The sequence below is a fragment of the Vombatus ursinus genome, unplaced genomic scaffold, assembly GCF_900497805.2.
Source record: "Vombatus ursinus unplaced genomic scaffold, bare-nosed wombat genome assembly UNPS02005286.1, whole genome shotgun sequence".
NCBI classification, from domain to species: Eukaryota; Metazoa; Chordata; class Mammalia; order Diprotodontia; family Vombatidae; genus Vombatus; species Vombatus ursinus.
The window spans coordinates 13,492,541-13,516,536 of NW_020945064.1; the positions used below are offsets into that span (position 1 = coordinate 13,492,541).

Below are 23,996 nucleotides of genomic sequence, written 5' to 3' on the forward strand. Positions count from 1 at the left end.
GAGAGAGAGGAGAAGAAGAAGAAATAGAAGAAGGAGGAGGAAGAGGAGGAGAAGGAGGGAGACTGAACATGTGTGTGTGTGTGTGTGTGTGTGTGAAAGAGAGAGAGACAGAGAAAGAAACCTTGAACAATTCCCTTTCCTCTTTGGGCATCAAGTTTTCTCATCTGTAAAATAAGGAACTGGACTAGAATCAAGCAGTTATAGGCTCTCTAAGGTCCTACTAAATTCTGTCTGTGATTCTATGAGGTTTTTTTTTAATCTTTGAAAAAAATCAGTTTGTTTCTATGTAAACTAAAAATCACAAAATTGCAGATTTTTGGAGCTGGAAGGAGCCTCAGCCAGAGTTAGGCTAAATAAAGTGCCGCCTAGTAGAGAATTTCAGGAAACATAGTTTAGGAATGAATTAAAAACACACACACACACACACACACACACACCCCAATCTGTAAATAGCACACCATGTTTGTCAAAGGTTGTCTCTTTTTTTTCTAAAGCGTCTTAGCACAGTGCCTGTCACATAGTAGGTACTTGATCAATGATCGACGGATGGATTGTTCCTTTGAGCACCTAGATATTCCCCATGAAATCCCCCTTGTGCTGTTTGCCTGCTCAGCCAGGCCTTTATAGGTAGGACAGGCCTAGTTGGATGTTTGCCTTTCTAGTTATTTAACTATGACAAATTAGTGGCAAACCCCATCTTTGACAGAGATTTAATGAGGTTTTACTGTATGTCTACTACCAATGAATGGTAGAAACCTTGTTATTACCGGGGTTTGCTTTGTTCCTTGGTGGTTCTACTCAGATTAAAGTATAAAAGGCATCTCTTTAGTATCTTGGCTAAATAGGGTTCCCTTTGCTGGAGATGAGGCTACATAACTTAAGGGGGAAAGTCAGCCGGAAAGAAGAGTCTCCAAGCTATGTCAGCCACCGGGAGAATTTAGGTTAAGCAATTGTAATTGCCCAGATCTGAATCAAGCCGGTGAATGTCACGCATGACTACTTCACTCTAGCTGTCTGTCTGGATCCCAGGCGTGGTGTTAGAACAAAGTGTGTGTCATGTTCTCTTGTCATCCTCTGCCTCTGGGGGATTGCAGGAACAAAGCAGACACCTCTAATATGGGCGTTTTCCATGCTGAGACAAAGCCATCTTGATTTAAGGCCAGACTTTATCTAATGGCACATAGTGTTGTCTCTTGTAAAATGTTTTTAGAATTCGTGTTCCCGCCCCGTTGCCCTAACAGTGTAACCAGAGAACCCCTTCTTTGTTTGCAGCTTTGGGAAAAGACATTACTGAGGTGTATTTGCTTCAGGGAGATGGGAAGCAAAGAGGATATTTAAGCGTGGCCCGGTCAGTGCTGGCATAGCTGACCAGTGTGTGTCTGCCCGTTTTCCTTTTGAGATCCCAGCATAGGGGTCGTTTTAGAATCTGAGCCCTTCTGTCCCCCTGGAATTCATACACACAGCCACCTTCCCTAAGGTCCCTCTCTCTAAAACAAAACAGAAGCCTGCCATACCCCCGCAGAGTCAATACACAAAAAGTATGTATCTAGACTCTAGATTCTAGAGGCATCCTGATACATGCTGGTTTGGTATACATAATTAGAATGTCCCATTCCCTTTGGTTGCTGGGTAAGTAATTGATTGGGTGTATATGGGTAGGCTGACGTCTCCTTTAATTCTGTGCCTATTGTGATTTTGGTCATCTCAACTCTATCCTGGTGTCTGGAGGCTCACCCCATGTGACCAAATACCTCACCGTGGCCAACGACTTTTGCCCAATTGGTCCTAGAGAGAAATGGGGACTAGATGATTTGACTTTATTGTGGTGACAAGATCTGTGGCAGAGCTCTAGGCAGAGGACCTCCATTCAAATCCCCGCTCTGATATTGATACGGTTTTATGCAGGTCACATACCTTCTCTATGCCTCAGCTTCTTCCTCTAAAAACAAGGCCCTTTCTTACTCTTAATCCTTGGGCAACATGGTATAGTAAAATGAGAACCCTCATAGGTTTAAAGCTGTAAGGGATCCCAGAGGCTGCCTAGATCAGTCTCCTCATTTTACAGATGAAGAAAGAGACCCATGGTTCAAATCCCGTCTCTGATGCTTACTTAGTCAAGTCATTTCTAAGTCATTTCATGACTTGACCAAGTAAGCATCAGAGGAGGGGTTTGAACCATGGGTCGCAGTGTCTTCATCTGTAAAATGAGGTGACTGTGACCAATGGCCCCTAAGGGTCCCTTCAAGCTCTAGGTAGATGAGCCTATAACTTTGACTAAGCTCGGCCGCTAGTGAGAGTCACAATTTGGATTCTGAGACCCAAGGACTAGATTAAATAACAGCAAGAAGACCAGTCAGTGAACTTTCCTAATTTTTCTCTAGAGGTCTGATTCCTCTGGAGAGACAAGCCAGAGAAGAGCCCAAGGACCGGGAGAAGAAAATTAGCAAGAATCAACACTACCAGACTCTCCAGGGAGCTCCCTGGTTTCTTCACCTCCTCCCCCCCTTCCGGTGCTCCCTCCCGGTATTCTGAGCCTAGTAATTAACTCCTTTGATACTGTGAGGAAATCAGGTGTGTATGAAAGGAAACCAGGGAGGTTCAGGGCAGCTGATAACAATTGAGTAGAAGGGACCATAGTAGTTGCCTTTAATAGTATTATGGCTACCCACTCTGCTATTCGGCCCCCATTTTGTTTCACCAAGTTGATTCACTCTTTCTCACTCACTAAGCTACTAATTCCTTCAACTACCAGCCTCTTAAATCTCTTAAGTGGATCTTATATGTATAATATATATATATATGTATGTGTATATCATAGGTGTGTGTATGTAGGCACATGTATGTATGCCATCATAGAAATAATTTGTAGCCTGTGTGATTACTCAGATGGGGGTAAGAGGAGTTGTGAGAGGAAAGTACTTTCTTTCATGCACCATCCATCAGACAGTCATGAGTAATGTAGCCTAATATAGTCATCTTACTCAATTTCTTTATCTGTAAAATGTTGAGTTCTTGACTGTATCCCCCAGCATCCACCATAATGCCTGGCCCATAGCAGTAATATCTAACATTTATGAAGCGCTTTAAGGTTTGCAAGGCACTTCATCTCATTTGATAACAGCCCTGGGAGCTAGGGGCTATGATTAACCCCATTTTACAGAGGAGGAAACAGAGGTTAAGTGACTTGCCCAGGGTCACACAGCTGGTAAGCGTCTGAGGCTGCTTTTGAACTTGGGTTTCACTCTAGGCCCAGCACTCTATCCATTACACCACATAGCACTTAGTACATGCTTGTCAAATTGAATTGAAAATAGGGTTAAAAACAACCTAATACCAATCTACACGCTGTGTTCTGATTCTTCCATGAGGATGTATGTGAAATGCTTTATCAGTATTTTTTTTTTACAGATGAAGAAATTGAGGCCCAGAGAGATTATTAATTGTCTTCCTTAATCTAATTCAAGTAGGATTGTAACCCAGGACCTTTGACTCCAAGTTAATAATCTTTCTCTTTTTAAAATGAAAATGTTCTCTGAGCAGTTAGGAGCCTGGGATAAGTTAGTTTCATCAGCTACCTTGAAATACCTAGAACATCAGAATGAGGGAATGAGTTGAGAGATAGGGGTGGGGTTGGAGAGGAGGGACACAATTTGGAGCTTAGGTGACTCCAGAGAAGGGCAGACTGAGGAGCAGGGGAGAAATAGCCAGCTGTGGGAGATGGTAGAGGGAGGGCACCCTTGCACTAGAAGGCTGTTATAAAGCTCTTGGGCAATTTTGGATCTTAATTACTTTAGATGTTCATGTGATGGAAGCACATTGTAAGCACCATGTGCAAGTGGAAATCTTAACATTTTAAAGCAATGGTTTGATTTTTTAAAAATCTTTAATGTAATTGCAGTCATATGCTTTTCAAACCCATTTGCCCCTTGGTTATTTTGTGAGCTTCAGTTTTCTCATCTCTCAAATGACGGAATTGTGACTAACTGGCCTCTAGATGGATGATGGAACCTATGACTTTGACTGAGCTCAATCATTAGGGCCAATGGCTAGAGAGAGTCAAACCTTGATTCTGAGACCCAAGAACTGCAATATATTAGCAGCAAGAAAGCTATGAAAAGAAATAAAAAATGAACCCAGAATGAAAAACATAAATACATTTTAAAAAATCTTTTGAGAATTCCCCTTTTATGTGCAATTTATATTGTGCTCCTAAAGTTATTAAAGTCTCAAGTTGGTACAAAGGCTTTAAAACCACCCCATATTTTAAGTAAACATGGGATCCTTAATGTTACTTTCATCAGATAGTTACCTGGTAATACTTAAGAGATCAGAATGAGGAAATGAGCTGTCTGATGCTGCCCATCTCTTCATGACTGCCTTTGGCATGGGCTGTGGGCTGCCAGTGGCTGCGATGATCTGTGTAGACCGTGATTGAGTCAGCTAGATGGTTCAGTGGCTGGATCATGGGTTTTGGAATCAGGCAGACTTGAGTTCTAATTCTGTCTTACAGACTCACCAGCTGGGCAAATCACTTGACTGCTCTGCACATCAGTTTTCCCATCTGTAAAATGGGGATAATAATAGCACTTTCCTCATGTAGTTGTCATGGGAATAAGATGAAATAATATAGATAAAGCACTTTGAAAATCTTACAGCAATATATAAATGCTAGCCGTTATTATGATCATCATAAATGGTTATGGACAAACTTCACCTTCCTTTGCAAAATTAAAAATCAGATAGGCTAGGTCTATATGATGGTCAGATAGTTACTACATTCAGCCAATCAACTGATACACCAAAGAGAGAAACTGGCTATTTAGGAAGGGATGAAAACTCCTTCAACTGATTTTTTTTTTCATTTTTCAGCTGGTTTTATTTAGGACATGTAGACATGTTGGATGGGCAACAGCAGGTCACGGTTTTGTTGTTTCTGATTTCAAGCAAATCATTTACCCTCTCTTAGCCTCAGTTTTTTCAGCTGTAGCATTATGGGGTGGATCTTTACTGAATGGTCTCTAAGTCCTGGGCAGGTAAGTGACACAGTGGTTAGAGTGCCGGGCCTTCAGTCAGGAAGACTCACCTTCATGAGTTCAAATCTGGCCTCAGACGCTTGTTAGCTGTGTGACCCTGGACAATTCACTTCACCCCATTTGCCTCAGTTTCCTCATCTGTAAAATGAGCTGAAGAAGGAAATGGTCAACTACTCCAGTATCTTTACCAAGAAAACCTCAAATGGAGTCATGAAGAGTCAGACCCAACTGAAAATGATTGAACAGAACTTTTACGTCTTCTGGTAATGTCAAATGTGTAGCTTTCTGTACTGATTCTAGATGGATCTCACTTTAAGTAAACCTGATTTGTAAGTACCTATACTTGCCAAAAGGCTAAATTATGGGGCAGGGATCTTTTAAAAAAATTATTCTGTAAAACTCGACGTCCCCTAGGATGCCTTTTGCAATTTCCTCTTGTACATTCCTGAAAGGGGATTTGATTTATTATGCAGACAATGGTCTCATTCAGTGACATGCATTGCGAAAATTCTGAGGCGAGGGGGTGGGGGGGGGGAAGACTCAGAAAAAGGGAGAGTAGGAAGTGGATTGGTGCACCCAAAAGCACTTTTGTTGAAGCTGAAAGCAAACACATCCTATTTAACGAACTCTTTATAGGGTTGTTAGCATCCTTTGCAGTTATTAGTGCCTTTAGATGCTAACTGTGAGCATCTACACTTCTTAATTATTCTCAAGAGGAGTATTAGTCCTTAAAACTGTTTCAGACTGTTTTGTTTTTATGGTGAGTCACTTAATGGAGGGTTTTTTTTTCCTTTTCCAAAGTAACTTCCTAGAATTACTGAATAATATAATGTTGGATTCAAGGTAATGAGTGTAGGAAAGGACCAGGGGCTTTCCTTTCCAAATGTGATGGACTTTTTCTTTATGGAATTTTAAATAACTTCTTTGGAGGGAGGTAGAGGGGGGAAAAGTATTCTTTAAGGGCCTACTATGTGCTAGGCAGAAAGCTAGGTGGCACAGTGGATAGACTGCTGGACCCGGAGTCAGGAAGACTCATCTTCCTGAGTTCAAATCCAGCCTTGGACCCTATGTGACTCTAGACCAGTCACTTCACCTTGTTTGCCTCAGTTTCTTCGTCTGTAAAATGAGCTGGAGAAGGATATAGCAAACCACTCCAGTATCTTTGCCAAGAAAACCCCAAATGGGGCCCTGATAAGTTGGATTGAAACAACTGAACAACAACAAAGCCTTCAGGGACCTTATGGTCTACTGGGGTTGGGGGTGGGTGGGATGCAACAGGTATACATAGTTAAATAAATACATAGTAATTTTAGGAAGGAGAGCAGAGAGAACTTCCCACAAGACATGACACCTGAGGGAGTCTTGAAAGAAGAGCAGGATTTTGATGGTGGTGATCCGGAGGGAGTACATTCTAGGCATGGTGGATATGCAGAGGTACAGAGGAAAGAGATGGCTTGTTGAGTCTGGGGAATGATCCAGTTTGGCTGGAATATAGAGTTTGAAAAGAGGAGTAACATAGAAGACTATATAAGAAATGGATTTTATTTTATAAAAGAAGAAAGAAGGTGAGATCTGGAGAAGGCGCTTGCCCTGGGTGGCAAAGTAGATTAGGGATGAAAGAGTTGGTGCCATTGAAGCCCAGGTCTTTCATCTCCCAGTTGGAGGCTCTGTCTATGCTTGAATGGATTTGCTCTGTTCAATGGCTCTTCATGATGTTGGTGGGGCAGGGTGGACACTTTCCCAAACTGGTTCCTGGTCCTTACCAAACAGCAGCAATGTCAGCTACTATAACACCAGCAGAGACTGAATCAATCAAATGAATTCATGAAATCCAGAAAAATCACCCTTTTAGATTCAGCAGAGCATTCACACATGGACTAATTATACAGCCTGCTCAGGCATTTAGTGATCTTTCTTTACTGCCTACAGTTTTCTGAGGCTGTATTTATTCACAAAATGAAGTGGAGAACTGATATGATTGTGCTGATGATTCAGACTGCCCGAGGATCTGCTGAGTATGGATAACCCCTCCAGCCTTAAGTGCCAAGGAATGAGTAGCTAGGACGGCCCTAGGGAAGAGAGATTATCGATGGTCTCCAAGTCATTTCTGCCTGTAAATACTCCCCAGGACTCACAAATCTGGGCCTAGGATAGTTACCTCTTCTCCCTTAGCAGCCTTCCTACTTGAAATAGCCCAATAATGTCAGGAAACAGGAGTCTACATTGCACTGTGGCTAGAGGACCACCCTTGAAGTCAAGAAGCCTTGGGTTCAAGTCTTGCTTTTAACTCATACTAGTTGGATGACCATGGCCAAGTTAGTTGACCTCTCAGTACCTCCAGGCAGCTCTCTAAGACTGGAGATGCCCATCTGCATAGGGAAGAGGGGCAGTCAGGGAGGATTTTGATATCACAAGTCTAGACCCCCAAAAAAAGAAGGAAAAGAAAAACAAAACATCTTTGGGGGAATCATAAATATGGTTGAAACTAGATTCACTACTGAATTTTAAAGGAGAGATACCTTTTGTGGAAAAGTTTCTGGAGTGGTAAAGAGAGATTTTTTTTTATAAGTAGTGTTTTTTTTTTGTATGATGACTCATGAGTACTTCATCATGGTAGGAAACTTTACCCTCCCCCCTCCTCCAACTGTACCTTGCGGATAGACTTTCAAAGCCTTCTTTTGAACTCTTCAGAGTGCCAGTAGGTGAGGAAGAGGTGGAGGGTGTAGGTAGGCACAGATTGGCAGTGGAATTCCAGGTAAGTTCAAGGCTCAGCCTTCCAAGTCCTTTGTTCCTTCGAGGTTGCTCTTGTTGCTGGCAAGGGGCTTGAAGTGCTGATTCACTTATATTTCTTAAGTACTCTAATTGCTTGGTGGTATTTTGATCTACAGCCACTTTGGAAAGAGCTACTTCGTCAAGGTCATTGTACAAGGTCCCCCCCAACATGTGTACACACACTCTTACTGGCCTCTAAGAGAAAAGATTACTTTCAGCACCCAGCCATTTGCAGCTGAGGTTGAGCTGAAACCAGCACACACCCATTTCCTTTAAGAGCTGGGTTCTTTGGCCACTTCTCCATGCTAACTCTTACCAATTTTGCCCACTTAGGATGGTCACTATAGGAGACTGGGGCTTTCTTTGGAGGCAAGCCATGCCCAAACATTCCCCATCATTCAGAGAGCACTTCTAGGGCCTCATCATTCTCTTTATTGTATGGAGAATGCTGTAGGATCATAGGATATTTAGGGCTGAAAGAGGAACTGAGAACACCTAATCAATCAAAAAGCATTTATCTTTAAAATAATTCTGAGCTTAAATTCAAAAGGGAGCATTTCCATACACACAATGGAACACACAGAGGATGCAATATGAAACTGTGAATCTCCATTTCATACTGCTTGCTTTTTTAAAAAAAAGTATATAACAAACTCTAAAATATTTTTACAACTTCTCTTTGTTTCCTTCTGAACTTCCATTCTCTTCTGTTCGCTTTTAAAAATGTTTGAATGGCCCCCGTTTTACTCCTAATTCTTTTTGGTTCCCCCCCCCCAGTATAAAAGGAAGAAAAATCTTCCCCTCCTCCTCTCCTCTCCCCTTCTCTTTCCTCTCTCCTTCTTCATTCCTTCCCCCTCCTTCCCTTCTCTCCTGTCCTCTTTTTCCTTTCAATCTCCTTTTCAGGATCCACTTTCTGAAGTTGAAATTTATTTTATTCCCTCCCAAGTTTCCATGTTGAGTTTGGCATATTCCTATACAAATTGCTATGCGTGTATGTGTTTGTTCAACTCTCCATTGTCCAGTTCTGAGAACAATGAAGTTAATTAATGCTTTCTCCCTCTGACCTCTTGCTCCCTTTCTGTATGATATCACACCACAATTTTGAGAAATAGTAAGTTCCACCCACTTCTTCCTCCTTTCTCACACTAATGAATTCCTCTTACCCCACCCCACCTCTTTTTCTTTCCCCTTTTACAACCATCAGAACAGAACCAATCCATACCTAGATCCTTTGTCTTATTTGACTATTTCAATGAACTACTTATTTAACTACCTTTGAAGGTTCTATATATGAAGGGCACTTCTTTCTTCTCCTTATTTTAGAATGTTAGCACTGCATCATCATCATATAGCCCCTTGCAACTGCTCAAATGAATCCACCTTTCTAGGTCTCTTTTTGACTCTTGTGTTTGCATTTTAAATGTTTGACTCAGCTCTGGTCTTTTCATCAGGAATGTTTGAAAGTACTCTATTCCATTAAAGATCCATTTTTTTGGGGGGGGGGGCTATTGTTTACACTTAGCTTTACAGGATAAGTCATTCTTGCTTGTAAGCCTATATCTTTTGCTTTTTGATATAATGTATTCCATGCTTTCTTCTTGTATATAGTAGCAGCTGCCAGGTCTTCTGTGATCCTGACAGTAATTCTTTGGGACTGTTTCTTTCTGGCTGCTTATAGCACTTTTTCTTTGACCCAGAGGCTCTGGATTTTGGCTATAACATTCTTAGCATTTTGCCTTTGGGGATTTATTTTTATGCTTCCCTCTTGGTCTTACTTATCTATGGACAGTACTTGTTTATTATTTCCTAAAATACAGTGCTGAGACTTTTCATGGTTTTGGGAGATTCAAATGATTCTTAAGCTATTTCTTCTTGACCTTTTTTCCAGGTCAGTTGTTTTTCGTAATAGATACCTGATATTTTCTTCTACTTTTTCAGCCCTTTGATTTAATTCTAATATTTCTTCTCGTCACATAAAATCATTGATTTTTGTTTGGTCTGTTCTGGTTGTCAGGGAGTCCTTTCCTGTGGTACAGCTTACCACTTTCCATTTTAAGCTATTCTCTTTCCAATTCCCCCCTCCCTGAGATTTTATTTCATTTAAAAAAATCTTTTGCTTTTGCTTCATTTTTTCTTTTTTCTTTTCTTTCTTTCTTTTAGGCAATGGGGTTAAGTGACTTGCCCAGGGTCACACAGCTAGTAAGTGTCAAGTGTCTGAGGCCAGATTTGAACTCAGGTCCTTCTGACTCCAGGGCTGGTACTCTATTCACTGCTCCACCTAGCTGCCCCTGCTTCATTTTTTCTAGGTATTCATGTAGACCTTGTGCAAAATTTGTCTTTTTCCTTTGAGTCTTTGCTTACAGTAGTTATGGACTTACCTTCTTCTACATTGGATTTGTGTGTATCTGTAACATATAATAATTCTTTATAGTATGTTCATTTTTTTTAGGTTACTCATATCTTCAGCCTTAGTTCCCAAATTTGAGTTTTGCATCTAAGCCAGTCTCCACTGCCTGATGTACTTTTGGGGGACGTGGGCGGCCCTGTTTGGTCTTGACCTGGGTCACTTGGGTTCCTATTCTGCCCTCCTCCTTCCAGGGTGTGTCTACACTAAGAGTACCGATAGCTTCCCCTTCCCTGCTTGCACCTTTGAGAGGCAGAGCACTCATATTTAGTGTCACCTGTGTCATTGAAGAGCAGAGTGCGATGGACTCTGGAGCCTCTGGATCTGGAGTGTTCAGTCTGAGCACTCCTGGACTTGGGCTGGTCACTATTGTTACTGGTCGCTTTCCAAGGCTTGCAACGTGGGTTTCCTACGGCCTTGGAGCTTTATCACGGGAGCATTCCACTCTTGTTGTTTCCAGATAGAAATAATTGTAGGCTACAGGTGTTTTCTATCTTCTTTGCTTGTGTTGGCATTGGCTTTTCTGGTGGGCTCCTTTTTGTATTGTGTGGGGGGCTTTAAGCTGACCTTTTGTGCAGTTCTGAAGTAGACGAAGTCATTGACTATAGTTTCTCATTCCATTCTCTTTCATCATGTAATCGTTAGGCTGTTCTGGATACAAATAATTTAAAGGGGCCCATTTCTTCCCATTGGGTTCAATTTTTTTTTAAGTGAAGGGAATCCCGTCAGGTATCTAAATCTCCTCTTTCCGATCTGGGGCCATTTTCAGATAAGCATACTGGCAAGGGGGATAAACAGTCAAATGAACTGATTCTTTATAAAGCAGAGGTTGGAAATGTCTGGTGAAGGGTCATACGTGTTAGGGGTTTGAGGGAAGGGGAAGAGGATGTTTTTCGTGGGGAAATGAGGCTGAATGGGGCTATCATCCCCATTTAACTTTCTCTCTCTCCGAGTTGCTTTTTGCATAGCTGGTGTACTATTTCCTCCCATATCTCCCTATCCCATCTAGTCCCCCATTTCCCCATCCCTCTCAGAGCAATGCACTTAAGCTCTGCTGACACAACTCCCAGCACCCCAGAAATGCCAAAGGGAAAATGGTCCCCACACTCTGGTTTCTCACTAGTGCAACGTTCTTACAGGCCCATAGCATTATTGGATTTAGGTCTTAAAACGGCCTTAGATCATCTCATCCAACCTCCTCATCTCCCAGATAAGAACCCTGGAATCTGGAGAGGTTGCACTCCCTGATTTAATTGGAATCTTTCGAGATCTCAGATTTTTCATTTTTAAAGATCCCATATTGAGATACAGAAAAAGGAAGGAAATAGCTCTTCGATTTATCTGGAAAGAAGGCAGGATTAGGAATCCATTGCCATTCAGGACTCAACTCTGACTGGGCCAGAAGACTTTACTTTGCAGTTGGAAGAAAGCCCCCTGAGGTAATGAAGGCAAACTTAAAACCATTAAGAAATAGGTGCCAGAGGGCAGCTAGGTGGTGCAGTGGATAGAGCACCGGCCCTGAAGTCAGGAGGACCTGAGTTCAAATGCAGCCTCAGACCAGACGCTTGACACTCACTAGCTGTGTGACCCTAGGCAAGTCACTTGACCCCAAATGCCTTAAAAAAAAAAAAAAAAAGGTGCCAGAGCAAATAGCACTTTGGGAAACAAAATTGAAAGTATCTAAACCAGCCCTGCACTCAGACTACTTGCTAAACAGCCACTAGCTAAGAGAGAATAAATGATTTTTTCCGGATTGGAAGGCATTTGGTTTTCACAGCTTCACCAATATCTTATGAGTGTACCTCCGACCCCGGTGTTTTTCTGTGCGGCGTCTGCTGCACCACTAAGACGACTCTGTGCCTTCTCACCTCTCCTCCCACTCTGTCTGTGTGTGTCTTACAGAGAGTTTTTGTAAGGGGATGTGGGTGGACTTACAGGTTTCTAAGCTGTGGTGTCTTAAACACTTCTCCTTTCCCTTCCCCAAGCTAATCAGTTTTCTGGCAGGGTTCCCATATAAGGGTGGGCCTTCCTAGGCCCTAGGGAGAGAGCTTTTGTTGTTCTGCCTTTTTTTTTTTTTTTTTAAAACTAAATACGCCCACACCCAGCTGGTGCTCACTTCTCCCCTGAAGGGTTGGAAGGAGGCTTAAGAATCAGGAACAATCGCTGAAAATTGCTCTCCTGGTGACTGGAGAAAACACACATTCGGTTTCTTTCTTGAATCAGAGGCTCTGAAGAAAGTGTTCCTAAAGTACAAACTCTAAACATAAAATGATTCCATTAGGAGAGCAAGTTGTCCCGAATGGAATTGGAGATAGCCCAAGAGACAGCATGGAACAGGGAAAAGGGCGCTGGTTCTGGAGGCACAGGGTCTGAGTTCAAATTTAGACTCTGTGACTTCTCCCTGGATGACTCTGGACAAGTGACTTCCCCTCTCTGGGCTTCAGTTTTCTCATCTGTAAAAGAAGGGGAGGGAGTTGTAGTCACTCTCTCTGACCGACTGTAATGCTCAGATACACCCGTGATCCTATATGCCCTCAGTATTGATTAAGTGGACTTCAAGAAGTGTCCCAGGCAACATGGCACAGTGGAAGGAGCATTGTCCTGAGGGCCCTTGGACTTGGGATTTCTTGTGGGGCCTAGGGCAGTAATAGCACCATTTGGGCAAGTCACTTAAACCTGTTTGCCTCAGTTTCCTCATCTGTAAAATAAGGTGGAGAAGGAAATGGCAAACCACTCCAGTATCTATTCCAAGAAAACCCCAAATGGGGTCACAAAGAGTTGGACACAACTGAATAACAACAACAGCTAAGAATAATCATCATCATCATCATTATCATCATCATCATCATTATTGTAGGATGAGGTTTTGCTTAACTACTTCATGGCCCCTATACACCAATGGTAGGAGTAGATGTAAGAGAAAGGAAAGTAGAGGCTGTAGGGACAATGCCAGGCTGGTAGGGAAGGGTGTAGGGCAAATGCCAATAAACCAAAGTTAGATGAACATAAAACTGAAAACTGAAAGAAGCTCTCTCTGTAGTTTTATCCAACCTCTTCCTTTACAAATGTGGAAACTGAGGACCAGAGAAGGTAAACAACTTGCCCAGGCTCACACAGCTTGTAGCAGAGTGCCTTCCAGCCCAGGTCCTTCTGGCTCCAAATCAGGCAGTCTTTCCCTGTATACCATGGCTGCCTCCGAGAAAGCCCACGTACTGAAAGTGCTCTGGAGTGCTCTGGAAGTACACATTGACATAGGTCAGAAGGTTGTAGCATTTAGAGTTGGGAGGGACCTGAGATCTCTACCAAAGTCCTTGTTTTTACAGAGAAGGGACCCAAGGGCCAGACAAGTGAAATAGTTCTTCTCTACCTCCTACCTATTCTACTTGGCCTTCTCCCCGCCAGCCCCATCTCCCATGTCACACAGGCAGTAAAGAGCCGAACCGATATTCACACCCGGTTCCTCTGACCCCATATCTCCTCGAAGGAGGATGGGGCAATATCAGCATTCCCTTGTTTCCGCCACTCCCCTCTTGGCACCCTAACACTCTGCCCCTCCCCGCATCTGGTAGGCTGTGTGGTGAAGAGCAGGTATATTGGACGACACCAAGTTAGAATTTGATCCTGAGAGGCGCTAAAAGAGGCATCTGGTGTTCTCAGGGCCACTGAGCCCAGGTTGGAGAGGCAGCTGGTGGTGCAGTGATTAGAGCTGTGGCTCTGGAGGTAGGAAAACCCGAGTTCAAATCCTGTCTCAGGAACTTGCTAGCTGTGTGACCCTGGGCAAGTCACTTAAACCTGTTTGCCTCAGTTTCTTCATCTGTAAAATGAGCTGGAGAAGGAAATGGCAAACCACTCCACCATCTTTGCCAAGAAAACCCCATATGGGGTCACAAAGAGTTGGACATGATTGAACAGCAAAAGCAACATCCAGGGTTGTACAGCTAATCAGTTGTGTGAGGCTAGATTTGAACTCGGGTCTTCCTGACTCCAGGTCCAGCACTCTCTCCACCAGCTGCTTCACCTCTGTGCAGATGACTCCCAAAGCTTTATCATCAGCTTTGACCTCCTCCCAGATCCCTTGCTCCTATATTTTCAGCTGCCTACTGGACATATCCATGTGAACATCCTTACGGCACTTCAAAGTCTAAAAGTAAACTTCTCCTCTTCCCTTTTCCCTCCAAAACCTTCCCTTCCTCCCGATTTCTCATCTCTCTGTTAAATTGTCTCATTCTCTCCATCAACCAGACTGAAAACCTCAGGGAGCTGTTTATTAAATGTTTACTGTGCGTCAGGCACCATGCCAAGCACTGGGAATACGAAAAGAAGCAGAAGAAAAGTCTATTCCTGCCTTCAGGGAGTTTATATTCTAATGAGGGGTAGAGCAAGATTGGTTAGAGACAGTCCAGAGTCAGGCGCGGGTAGCCTGGAGAGGAATGAAGAGTTGGCTGGACCTGGCAAGGGAGTGTTCCTGAAAATGGCAGCCCTCCCAACAGAGGAAGAGGCCAGGGGATTGGATTCCTCGTTATCTCTTCCTGCCTCCACCATCTTCCAATCTGTTGGCAAGTCTTGTCGATTTCACCTCTGCAACATCTCTCTCCTCTGACCCTGCCCCCACCCTGGTCCAGGCCCTCATCACTCCACGCCTGGACTATTGCAATAGCCTGCTGGTGGATCTGCCTGCTCAAGTCTCCCCACTCCAATCCATCCTCCATTCAGCCACTAAAGTGATTTTCCAAAAGCACAGGCTTGACCCCACTCAATAAACTCCAGTAGCTCCCTATCACCTCCAGGAGGAAATACAAAATCCTCTATTTGGCATTCAAAGCCCTTCATAATCTAGCCCCCTCCTGTCTTTCCAAACCTTATTCCCCAGCACACACTCTTCAATCCAATGACCCTGGTCTCCTGGCTTTTCTATGAACTAGATACTTCTCTCTGCTGTGGGCATTTTCTCCAACGCTCTCCCTCTTGCGCTCCAACTACAGACCTCCCTGGCTTCCTTTAAGTCCCAACTAAAATCCTCCCTTCTACAGGAAGCCTTCCCCAACTCCTCTTAATTCCAATGCTTTCCCCTTGTTAATTGTTTCCTATTTATCCTGTATATAGCTTATTTTGTATATATTTGTTTACATATTATCTCCCCCATTAGACTGTGAGCTCCTTGAGGGCAGGAACTGCCTTTTGCCTCTTTTTGTATCCCCAATGCTAAGAACAGTGCTAGGCATGCAGTAGGCACTTAATAAATGTTTGTTGATTGATTTATCCATTCCCCTTGCTGCCTTTACTTATATACATGCCTTTACTTGTTGCTTGCTCCTTGTATGACCTTAGGATAGTCATTTCCCTTCTCTTACCTTCAGCTTCCTTCGTGAAGTAAATGAGTGGACTAAATTTGATGGCTCCCAATTCTCTAGGGCTTTCTCATTTACAAAGCCCCTTCCCCGTGACATCTCTGGACAATGCCTGTGTGTTATAGAAGAGAAAACTGGGCTATAGAGAGATGAAGTGACTTGTCCATGGTGATGCTGCTATTAAGTGTTGTTACAGATGGGATTTGATCTCCATTTCCTGAGTCCCAGACTCTGTCCTCTTCTTTCTTGAAGCCAACACCTGCTCTAAACTTGATGGGCTTAGGGATCCATCGTTCTTCTTTTCTCCTCCATGGCAACCCTCCCTCCGTCCCCCAATTCAGAGTTTCTCTTCACATTTTCTTCGTCATTTTAATGGTCTGTCAATCAGGGGTGGGGAGCCTGTGGCCTCGAGACCCTCTGAGTCCTCAAGTGTGGCCCTTTGACTGAATCCTTTAGCCTAATCTTTTACTTTTATTTTTTCAATGAATGAAAATCTGTCCTCTCTCCCTCCCCCCTCCCCCTTCCATTAAAAAAAGAAAGGAAAGCAAAACTCATGTAACAAATATGCAGAGTTAAGCAAAACTGCTTGCAGTTTATTCTTCACATGCTAATCCTCCTGTGTGTGTACAGTTTGTGCTGTGGGATGGCTCAATTCCAAACTCCTCGTCTGACTCAAGGCCTCCCATGCTTTATTACCGTCTCTCACATCAGTCCTCCGACTGATCAGTCCAAGACACAGAGCCTTCTGTTATTGTTACAAGGAAATCCCATTCTCATCTCTGAACCTTTGCTTAGAGACTTCTCACATTTCAGGGAATGCCCTCTCCTCCATAGCTCAAGCTAATGAAGTCCTGCCTATTAAGAGGGTCACACATAGAGAGCTGGGAGGGACCCCAAAGGCTATTGAGGCCAACCATTCATTTTACAGATGAGGAAACTGAGGCAAACAGAGGTTAAGTGACTTGTCCAGGGTCACACAGCTAATAAGTGTCTGAGGCCAGATTTGAACTCAGATCCTCCTAAATCCAGGCTCAGCACTCCATCCAATGCATTAATTGTTTTTTCTTTGACATCTCATCCTAACTCCTGAAGCCCACACCAGTATTTCCTTTACTCTGAATATAAGTTAGCAACCTAAGGTTAGCAATAAGTTACGATGGAAGGATCATTGGATGACAAACCAGAGAACCTGGGTTCGAGTCCTGTTTCTGCTCCTTACCACCTATGTGACCTTGATCAAGTTGCTAAATGATGGCAGTTCTGTGTCTATAGGGATTTTATGTCTGCATCTGTAAATGAAGGGGTCAGACTGACTGCCCTCTGCAATCCCTTACACATCTAAGTGCAATCTTTGACTTTATGGCTTTGTTTTAGGCGTGTGCACGTATGACTTTGGGCAAGTTACCTACTCTCTGTGGGATTGGGTTTCTGCGTCTGTAGAACAAAGTGGTTGGACTTGGTGTTTTTCTCTGATATGTGTCCAGCTCAGATATGTGCTAAGGCCCATTATATCACTGATTTACCTATAATGTGTGCATATGGTGTGTGTATGTGTGTGTATGTATATGTGTGTGTATGTATGCCTATGTGTGTATGTATATGTGTGTTTGTGGTGCACATTAAAGGAGATGGGGAGAGAGAGGAGAGAAGAGGGAGAGAGGACAGAAAGAGGACAGGAAGGAGAGAGAGAGAGAGAGAGAGAGAGAGGAGGGAGAGAGAAGGAAGAGAGAGAGAGAAGAGAGAGAGAGAAGAAAGGGGAAGGGAGAGGAGGGAGAATAGGGAGCAGTGGTACAGTAGATAGAATGCTGACCTTAGTCAGTAGACCTAAATTTCCTAAATGACTTCATCATCTCCAGAAACTCATTATTCTGCAAGGTGATAACTCAGAAACTCTCACCTCCTCAGGTCACTTCCCGCTGCAGGATTTCATTCCCCAACCCCTACTTTTCAGCTTCCTTTTGAGTGTTGTTTTCTTCCATTAGATTGTAAGCTCCTTGAGGGCAGGGATTATCTTTGTTTTTTGGTATTTGTCTCCCAGCGCTTAGCATAGTACCTGGCGTACAGTAGGTGCTTAATAAATGTTTATTGACTCTCAGTTTCAATCTGGCTGCAGCCATTTACTAGTTTCCTCAGTTTCCTTATCTGTAAAATGAAGGAGTTGGATCAGATGGCTTCTGAGTTCCCTTCCAGCTCGAAAGCCTGTAGACTGGTGATGTACAGCTTCTGTTACTAACTGATCCAAGCCTATTAGTGGGACATTTAGCTGCAAATTAAGTTCCTAGATATAGGGGGTGGGGAGAAAGGAGAAAGGTTAGCTATTACTAGTGTAATCTGCTAGCTGATTTGGATAAATTATTTTGTAAAAACACTTAAGATGTGTGTGGCCTGATGTCCACATGTTGGACAGGTAAGCTTTAGAGACATGTACTATAGTCATTTCTGGTTATCTGGTATATTCCTAGGGATGAAGTCCCTCTAGACAATCTGGTAAGGTAACTGTTTATGAAAAGAGGACAGGCTCTGTCCTAGCAGACTTGGGTTCAAATCCTAGGTTTGGTACCCTATGACCTTGGGCAAGTCATTTTAGTTTCAGTTTACTACTTTACTAACTAGGGATGATATATCCATTACCTATTCACTGGGTTGTTTGTGGATCTGTGTGTGTGTGGTGGGGAATCCTTTGTACCTTTTAAAACTCTTTGGCTGTAGAGGTTGTCATTGGGAAGCATGGCTCCCTGGAGCACTGGCCTCTTGTGGCCTGAAGCCTTAGTTCAAATCCCAGCTCAAGCACTGGCTGTGGGCAAGTCATTCCCTCTCCCTACATTTTGTGAGTAACAGTACCTGCACCTCACAGAATTGTTCTCAGAACTAAATGAGAGGTCTGCCAAAGTGTTTTATAATTAGGAAGCATGATATCTTTGTAAAATTCTGGTCTTGTTGGTGAAGGTACTAGAAGGACCAATAAAATATCATGCATTTATTAAGTGTCTGCTGTGTACCCAATGTGCCAGGCTCTATGCTAAGCACTGAGATTAAAAATAGAACCAAAAAAGAATTAACCCCAGCCTTTAAGGAGTTTGTTACCTTAAGGAAATAATGGGGGAAATTCGAAGTAATTTGGGGACAGAAATGTGTTAGCAACTTAGATAGACCAGCACAAATGATCGCATTCCATTTTTTTTTGGAGGCAATCAAGGTTAAGTGACTTGCCTAGGGTCACACAGCTAGTAAGTGCCAAGTGTCTGAGGCCAGATTTGAACTCAGGTCTTCCTGACTCCATTGTGCCACCTAATGCCCCTATCTCATTCCTCCAACAGATTGATCCTCTGCATCCCCATTCTACCACTCAATTTCAGCTCTCCTTGTCTCCTGACTCCTTCCCTCCCTACTGCCTATGAACATGTCCGTGTCTCTTTCATCCTCAAAAATACCTCACTTGGCCTGCCATCTTTGCTAACTATTGTTCTATATCTCTTGTCCTTTGTGGCTAAACGCCTTAAAAAGGGCGTCTACAAAAGGTGCCTCCATTTTCTCTCCTCTTACTTTCTTCTTCACCCCTTACAAGTCAGCTTCCAACCTCATCATTCCAATGAAACTGCTCTCTCCAAAGTTACCAATGATCTATTGTCAAATGAGTCCTCATTCTCCTCGACCTCTCTGTAGCCTTTGACACTGATGACCACTCTCCTCTTGGACGCTCCTTTCCCTCTGAGTTTTTGGGACGCTGCTCTGTTCTGGTTTTCCTCCTACCTGTCCAACTGATCCCTCTCTGTCTCTTTGCTGAATCCTCTTACAGATCACTCCCTCTAACCACAAGTGTCCCTCAGTGTTCTGTTCTGGGCCCTTCCTTTTCTCTTTTCTTTCTGATACTTCACTTGGTGTTCTCATCAGCTCAGATTTAATTCTCAGATCTACCTCAGCCTCTCTGCTGACCTCCAGTATCACACAGATGGAAGTGTGAGACGTGTCCAGCTGGATGTTCAGTAGACAGCTTAAACCGAGTATGTCCAAATCAGAACTCATTATCTTTCCTCCTAAACCCTCCCACCTTCCTACCTTCCCTATTACTGTAGAGGGCAACACTATCCTTCCCGTCCCTCACAACCTAGGAGTCTTCCTGGATTCCTCACTATCTCTCACGTACCATATCCAATCTGTTGCCAAGGCTTATCAGTTTCACCTTTGCAACATCTCTCAAAGAACCCCCCCACCACCACCACCAATTCCTGACACTGCCTCCCACTCTGGTGCAGACCCTCATCACCTCACTCTTGGATTATTTCAATAGCCTGCTTGGGGTGGGAGGCTACCTGCCTCAAGTCTCTTCCTGCTCTAATCCATCCTCCATTCAGCCACTAAAGTGGCCTTATTTGGTCATTGTTTGGTTTCTGATGGCTCAGAGAGAGTGCAAACAGCAATTATTTCTGTTTTGGGCAAAAAACCCAAGGGTCTTCTCCTCCCAGATTGATTTTTTTTTTTACTAGATAGAAAAAGCCATTCTTTGTCTCATTTTTACCTAAACTTAATCACTGAATGGGTATTGCTTCAGTCAAACAGACCTGGGAAAAACCTTGGCTTAAAAAGGCCAGGGTCTCCCACTGCATCCTAGGCCATCTCCAGTAGTCTTGACTTATGTCTTGCCACTGGACTCCAATGACTCTGGAGGGGAAAGTGAGGCTGGTGACTTTGCACAGCCCTCCCTCACTTAAATCCAATTCACTTGCGTGTCATGGCATCACCTCCATGATGTCATGGTCCTCTTCGAGAATGAAGGAAAAACAACAACAACAACAAAGTGATTTTCATAAAGCACAGATCCAATCATATGACCCTCCCGCTCAGGAAATTCCAGTGGCTCCCTATTGCCTCCAGGATCAAATACAAAATGCTCTGTTTGGCATTCAAAGCCCTTCCTAACCTAGTCCCCTCCTGCTTTTCTAGTCTTACACATTCCTACCAGACATGTACTCTTTGATCCAGTGACCCTGGCTTCCTAGTTGTTCCATAGACAAGATGCTCCATCTCTTGGCTCTGGGCATTTTCTCTGGCCACCCCCCAGGCCTGGAATGTTCTCCCTCGTCATCTCTGCCTTCTGGCTTCCTGGGATTCCTTTAAGACCCAGCTAAAATCTCATCTTCTAAAGGAAACTTTACCCAACCTCTCCTAATTTTAGTTCCTTCCCTCCATTAATTATTTCCTATTTATCCTGTATGTGGTTTGTTTGTACATATTTGTTTGCTTATTGTCTCCCTATTAGATTGTGAGCTCCTCGAGAGCAGAACTGTCTTTGCCTCTTTTTGTATTCCCAGTGCTTAACACAGTGCCAGGCACATATCAGGTGCTTAATAAATGTTTATTGATTAAGAAAGGTTTCATGTAAAAGGTGGTACTTGACTTGAGCTTGAAGAAAACTAAGGATTAATGCAACCAAGATTAGAAGGGAAGCAGAAAGCTGGGAAACAATTTTTATAGCCAGTGTCTCTGATAAAGGCCTCATTTCTAAAATATATAGACAACTGAGTCAAACTTATACGAATACAAGTCATTACCCAATTGATAAATGGTCAAAGGATAAGAACAGACAGTTTTCAGATGAAGAAATTAAAGCTATGTGTAGTCATATGAAAAAATGCTCTAAATCACTATTGATTAGAGAAATGCAAATCAAAACAACTCTGAGGAACCACATCTCACCGATCAGATTGGCTGACATGACAAAACAGGAAAATGATAAATGTTGGAGAAGATGTGGGAAAATTGGAACCCTAATTCATTGTTGGTGGAGTTGTGAACTGATCCAACCATTCTAGAGAACAATTTGGAACTATGCCCAAAGGGCTATAAAACTGTGCATACCCTTTGACCCAGCAATAGCACTTCTAGGTATGTATTCTAAAGAGATCATACAAATGGGAAAAGGATCTCCACGTACAAAAATATTGATAGCAGCTTTTTGTGTGGTGGCAAAGAATTGGAAATTGAGAGGATGCCCATCAGATGGGAATGGTTGAACAAGTTGTGTTATATGAATGTAATGGAATACTGTTGTGCTATAAGAAGTGATGAACAGGCTGACTTCAGAAAAACCTGGGAAGACTTGTATGGACTGATGCTGAGTGAAGTGAGGAGAACAGAGAATATTACACAGTAACAGCATCATTGTGCAATGACTAACTTTGATAGACTTAGCTCTTCTCAGCAATGCAAATATCTAAGACAACTCCGAAAGACTCATGATGGAAAATGCTATCCACATCCAGAGAAAGAATTGTGGAGTCTGAATGCAGATCAAAGCATACTATTTGCTCTCTTTTTTTGTTGTTTTGTTTTGTTTCTTCTTTCTCATGGTTCTGCCCATTGGTTCTAATTCTTCTTTACAACATGACTAATGGGAAAATATGTTTAGTATGAATGTATATATAGAGCCTATTATCAGATTGCATGCCATCTTGGGGAGGGAGGAGGAGAAAATTTAAAACTCAAAATCTTATGGAAGTGAATGTTGAAAACTAAAAATAAATTAACTAATTAAAAAAAGAAAAGAAAACTAAGGCTTGAGGCAGAGATAGGGAGGGAGAGCATTCCAAGCATGGGGAACAGCTAGTGCAAAGGCAGGGAGATGGGAACTGAAGCACCATGTGTACAGAACAGTGAATAGGCCACTGTGGCTGAATTGCCATGAACGGAAGGAAGCAACGTGTAAGAAAACTGGAAATATTGTGAGGGTCTAGGTCATGGGAGGATTTGAATGCCAAATAATTGGGCTTTTTTTTTTCCTTCGGTGTTCAGATATTTAAAAGACCCCAAATAGTTGGCAGTCTTTTGGTTGAACGAGAATAGTTTTTTAAACTCTCCGTTTTCTTTTGGCAGAATTTTGCAAAAGAGTTTGTGATCAGCGATCCAAAGGAACTGGAGGAAGATTTCATCAAGAGCGAGTTGAAGAAAGCCGGAGGTGCAAATTATGATGCACAGACAGAATAAAGGGTCAATATCATCTCACCAATATCATCTGCCTGCTTCCCCCCACCCTGCAAAGGGATGCCAGCAATCGACCAGCCAGCCAGCGTACCAGGGAAGTGGGATGTGAGACAGCGCAACTAACGGGTGTCTGCACCCAGATGCCCTTCCCTTCTCTCCTTTCCTTATTGGGAAACATCTTTAGTTTTGTTTTTGGTTTTTTTTTTCTCCTTAATTTGATTCAAAAGTTTTACATGTGAATCAGATTTGCAGGCGCCTCCAGCTATGAGGCTCCTTCCCATTTTTCTGTCCTCCCCCATGTCTGCACTTGCAATGCCACAGCTCAATCATGTCATTGCTTTTCAGCGCCTGCTGAGTGTCCTCATTGTGGGTTTTTGGTGGGGTTCACATCTACCATTTGTCAACGAGACAGATACCATTCCAGGAGCTGCTTGAACGGCTTTCAGTCTTCTTAGGACACACACGTTTATTTTATCCAAAGGCTCAGACCCTTCTGAGTTTGCCCGAGGTATACCTCAGTCAGAGTTGCCTAAGCTTAGATCCAATAGATATAATGTGACTTAGTAGTTTCCAAAAATTATCTCCAACCCTGAGCTAAAGAAAGAAAACTTGCCTTAAAACTTGCTTGGCAGTTGTCCTGATTGGTGATATCCAGTTCCATTTTCTCCTCTTACCACCTCCCCCTCAAAATACTGGAAAGGAATCACAAGTTTGTAATTCCTGATTAGAATACTCTTCTGACCACAGTTCTGAATGGCAGAAGGCTGAACACAGAGGATGATAGTGAGAAGACACACGTTTCCAAGCTCCGCGTGGATGACAGGGCATTGGTGACAGAGGCCAAAGATGAGAGGGTCGTGTTGCACCTTGGGCCCTTCTGGCCCTCCCTGTATCAAACGGCCTTCTGTTTGCCCTCAAGAAGGCTCTTCTACTCAATGTAGGACACCCAGTTCATGAGCCAAAGGCCCCTCAGCCTTGCCTTAGCTGTTCTCCAAGAATCAGTCATCCAGCCCTTTTGGAACACAGAAGTCAGTTTCAGTCGGAACTTTAGGTCACTATGGAAACTTCAAAAGCTTTTTTTTTAAAGATGAAATTGGCATGTTTTTCATGAGCGTATTTTATATTCTTTCTTTTCATATCATTTAAGGAAAATATTGTACTGTATTGGGGTGTGGGAGAATATCGGCGCTAAAAACGATTTACATAAATAAATTTTTTTTCTTTTCCAAAACGAATGGTTGTGTTTTCCTGTTCTTACCTTCCATTTCCCTCCTCTACCAGTCATTCACATTAAATATCTCCTTCTTACTTCAAGGATCTGTAACTTCAATGTATACATAACTTCAATGTGTACACTCCCTTCCAGTCTGCTTCCCATCCCCAGCCCCAGCCCCATCCCCATCCTCATCCCCATCCCCATCCCCAGTCCCATCCTCACCCCTACCCCTGTACAAACTAGTA

At 43.0% G+C, this 23,996-nt stretch overlaps 1 protein-coding gene across 1 annotated transcript in view; it reads left to right on the top strand.

The window, feature by feature from the left end:
• The window catches only part of COTL1 (coactosin like F-actin binding protein 1), a 58,535-nt gene extending 34,765 nt beyond the window's left edge, over positions 1 to 23,770 (top strand). Inside the window, exon 4 of the mRNA XM_027847720.1 lies at positions 22,428 to 23,770. Coding sequence (XP_027703521.1) covers positions 22,428 to 22,538 — 111 coding nt within the window. The 3' untranslated portion in view covers positions 22,539 to 23,770. The remainder of the gene's footprint in view (positions 1 to 22,427) is intronic.
• Positions 23,771 to 23,996: the final 226 nt, after the last annotated feature.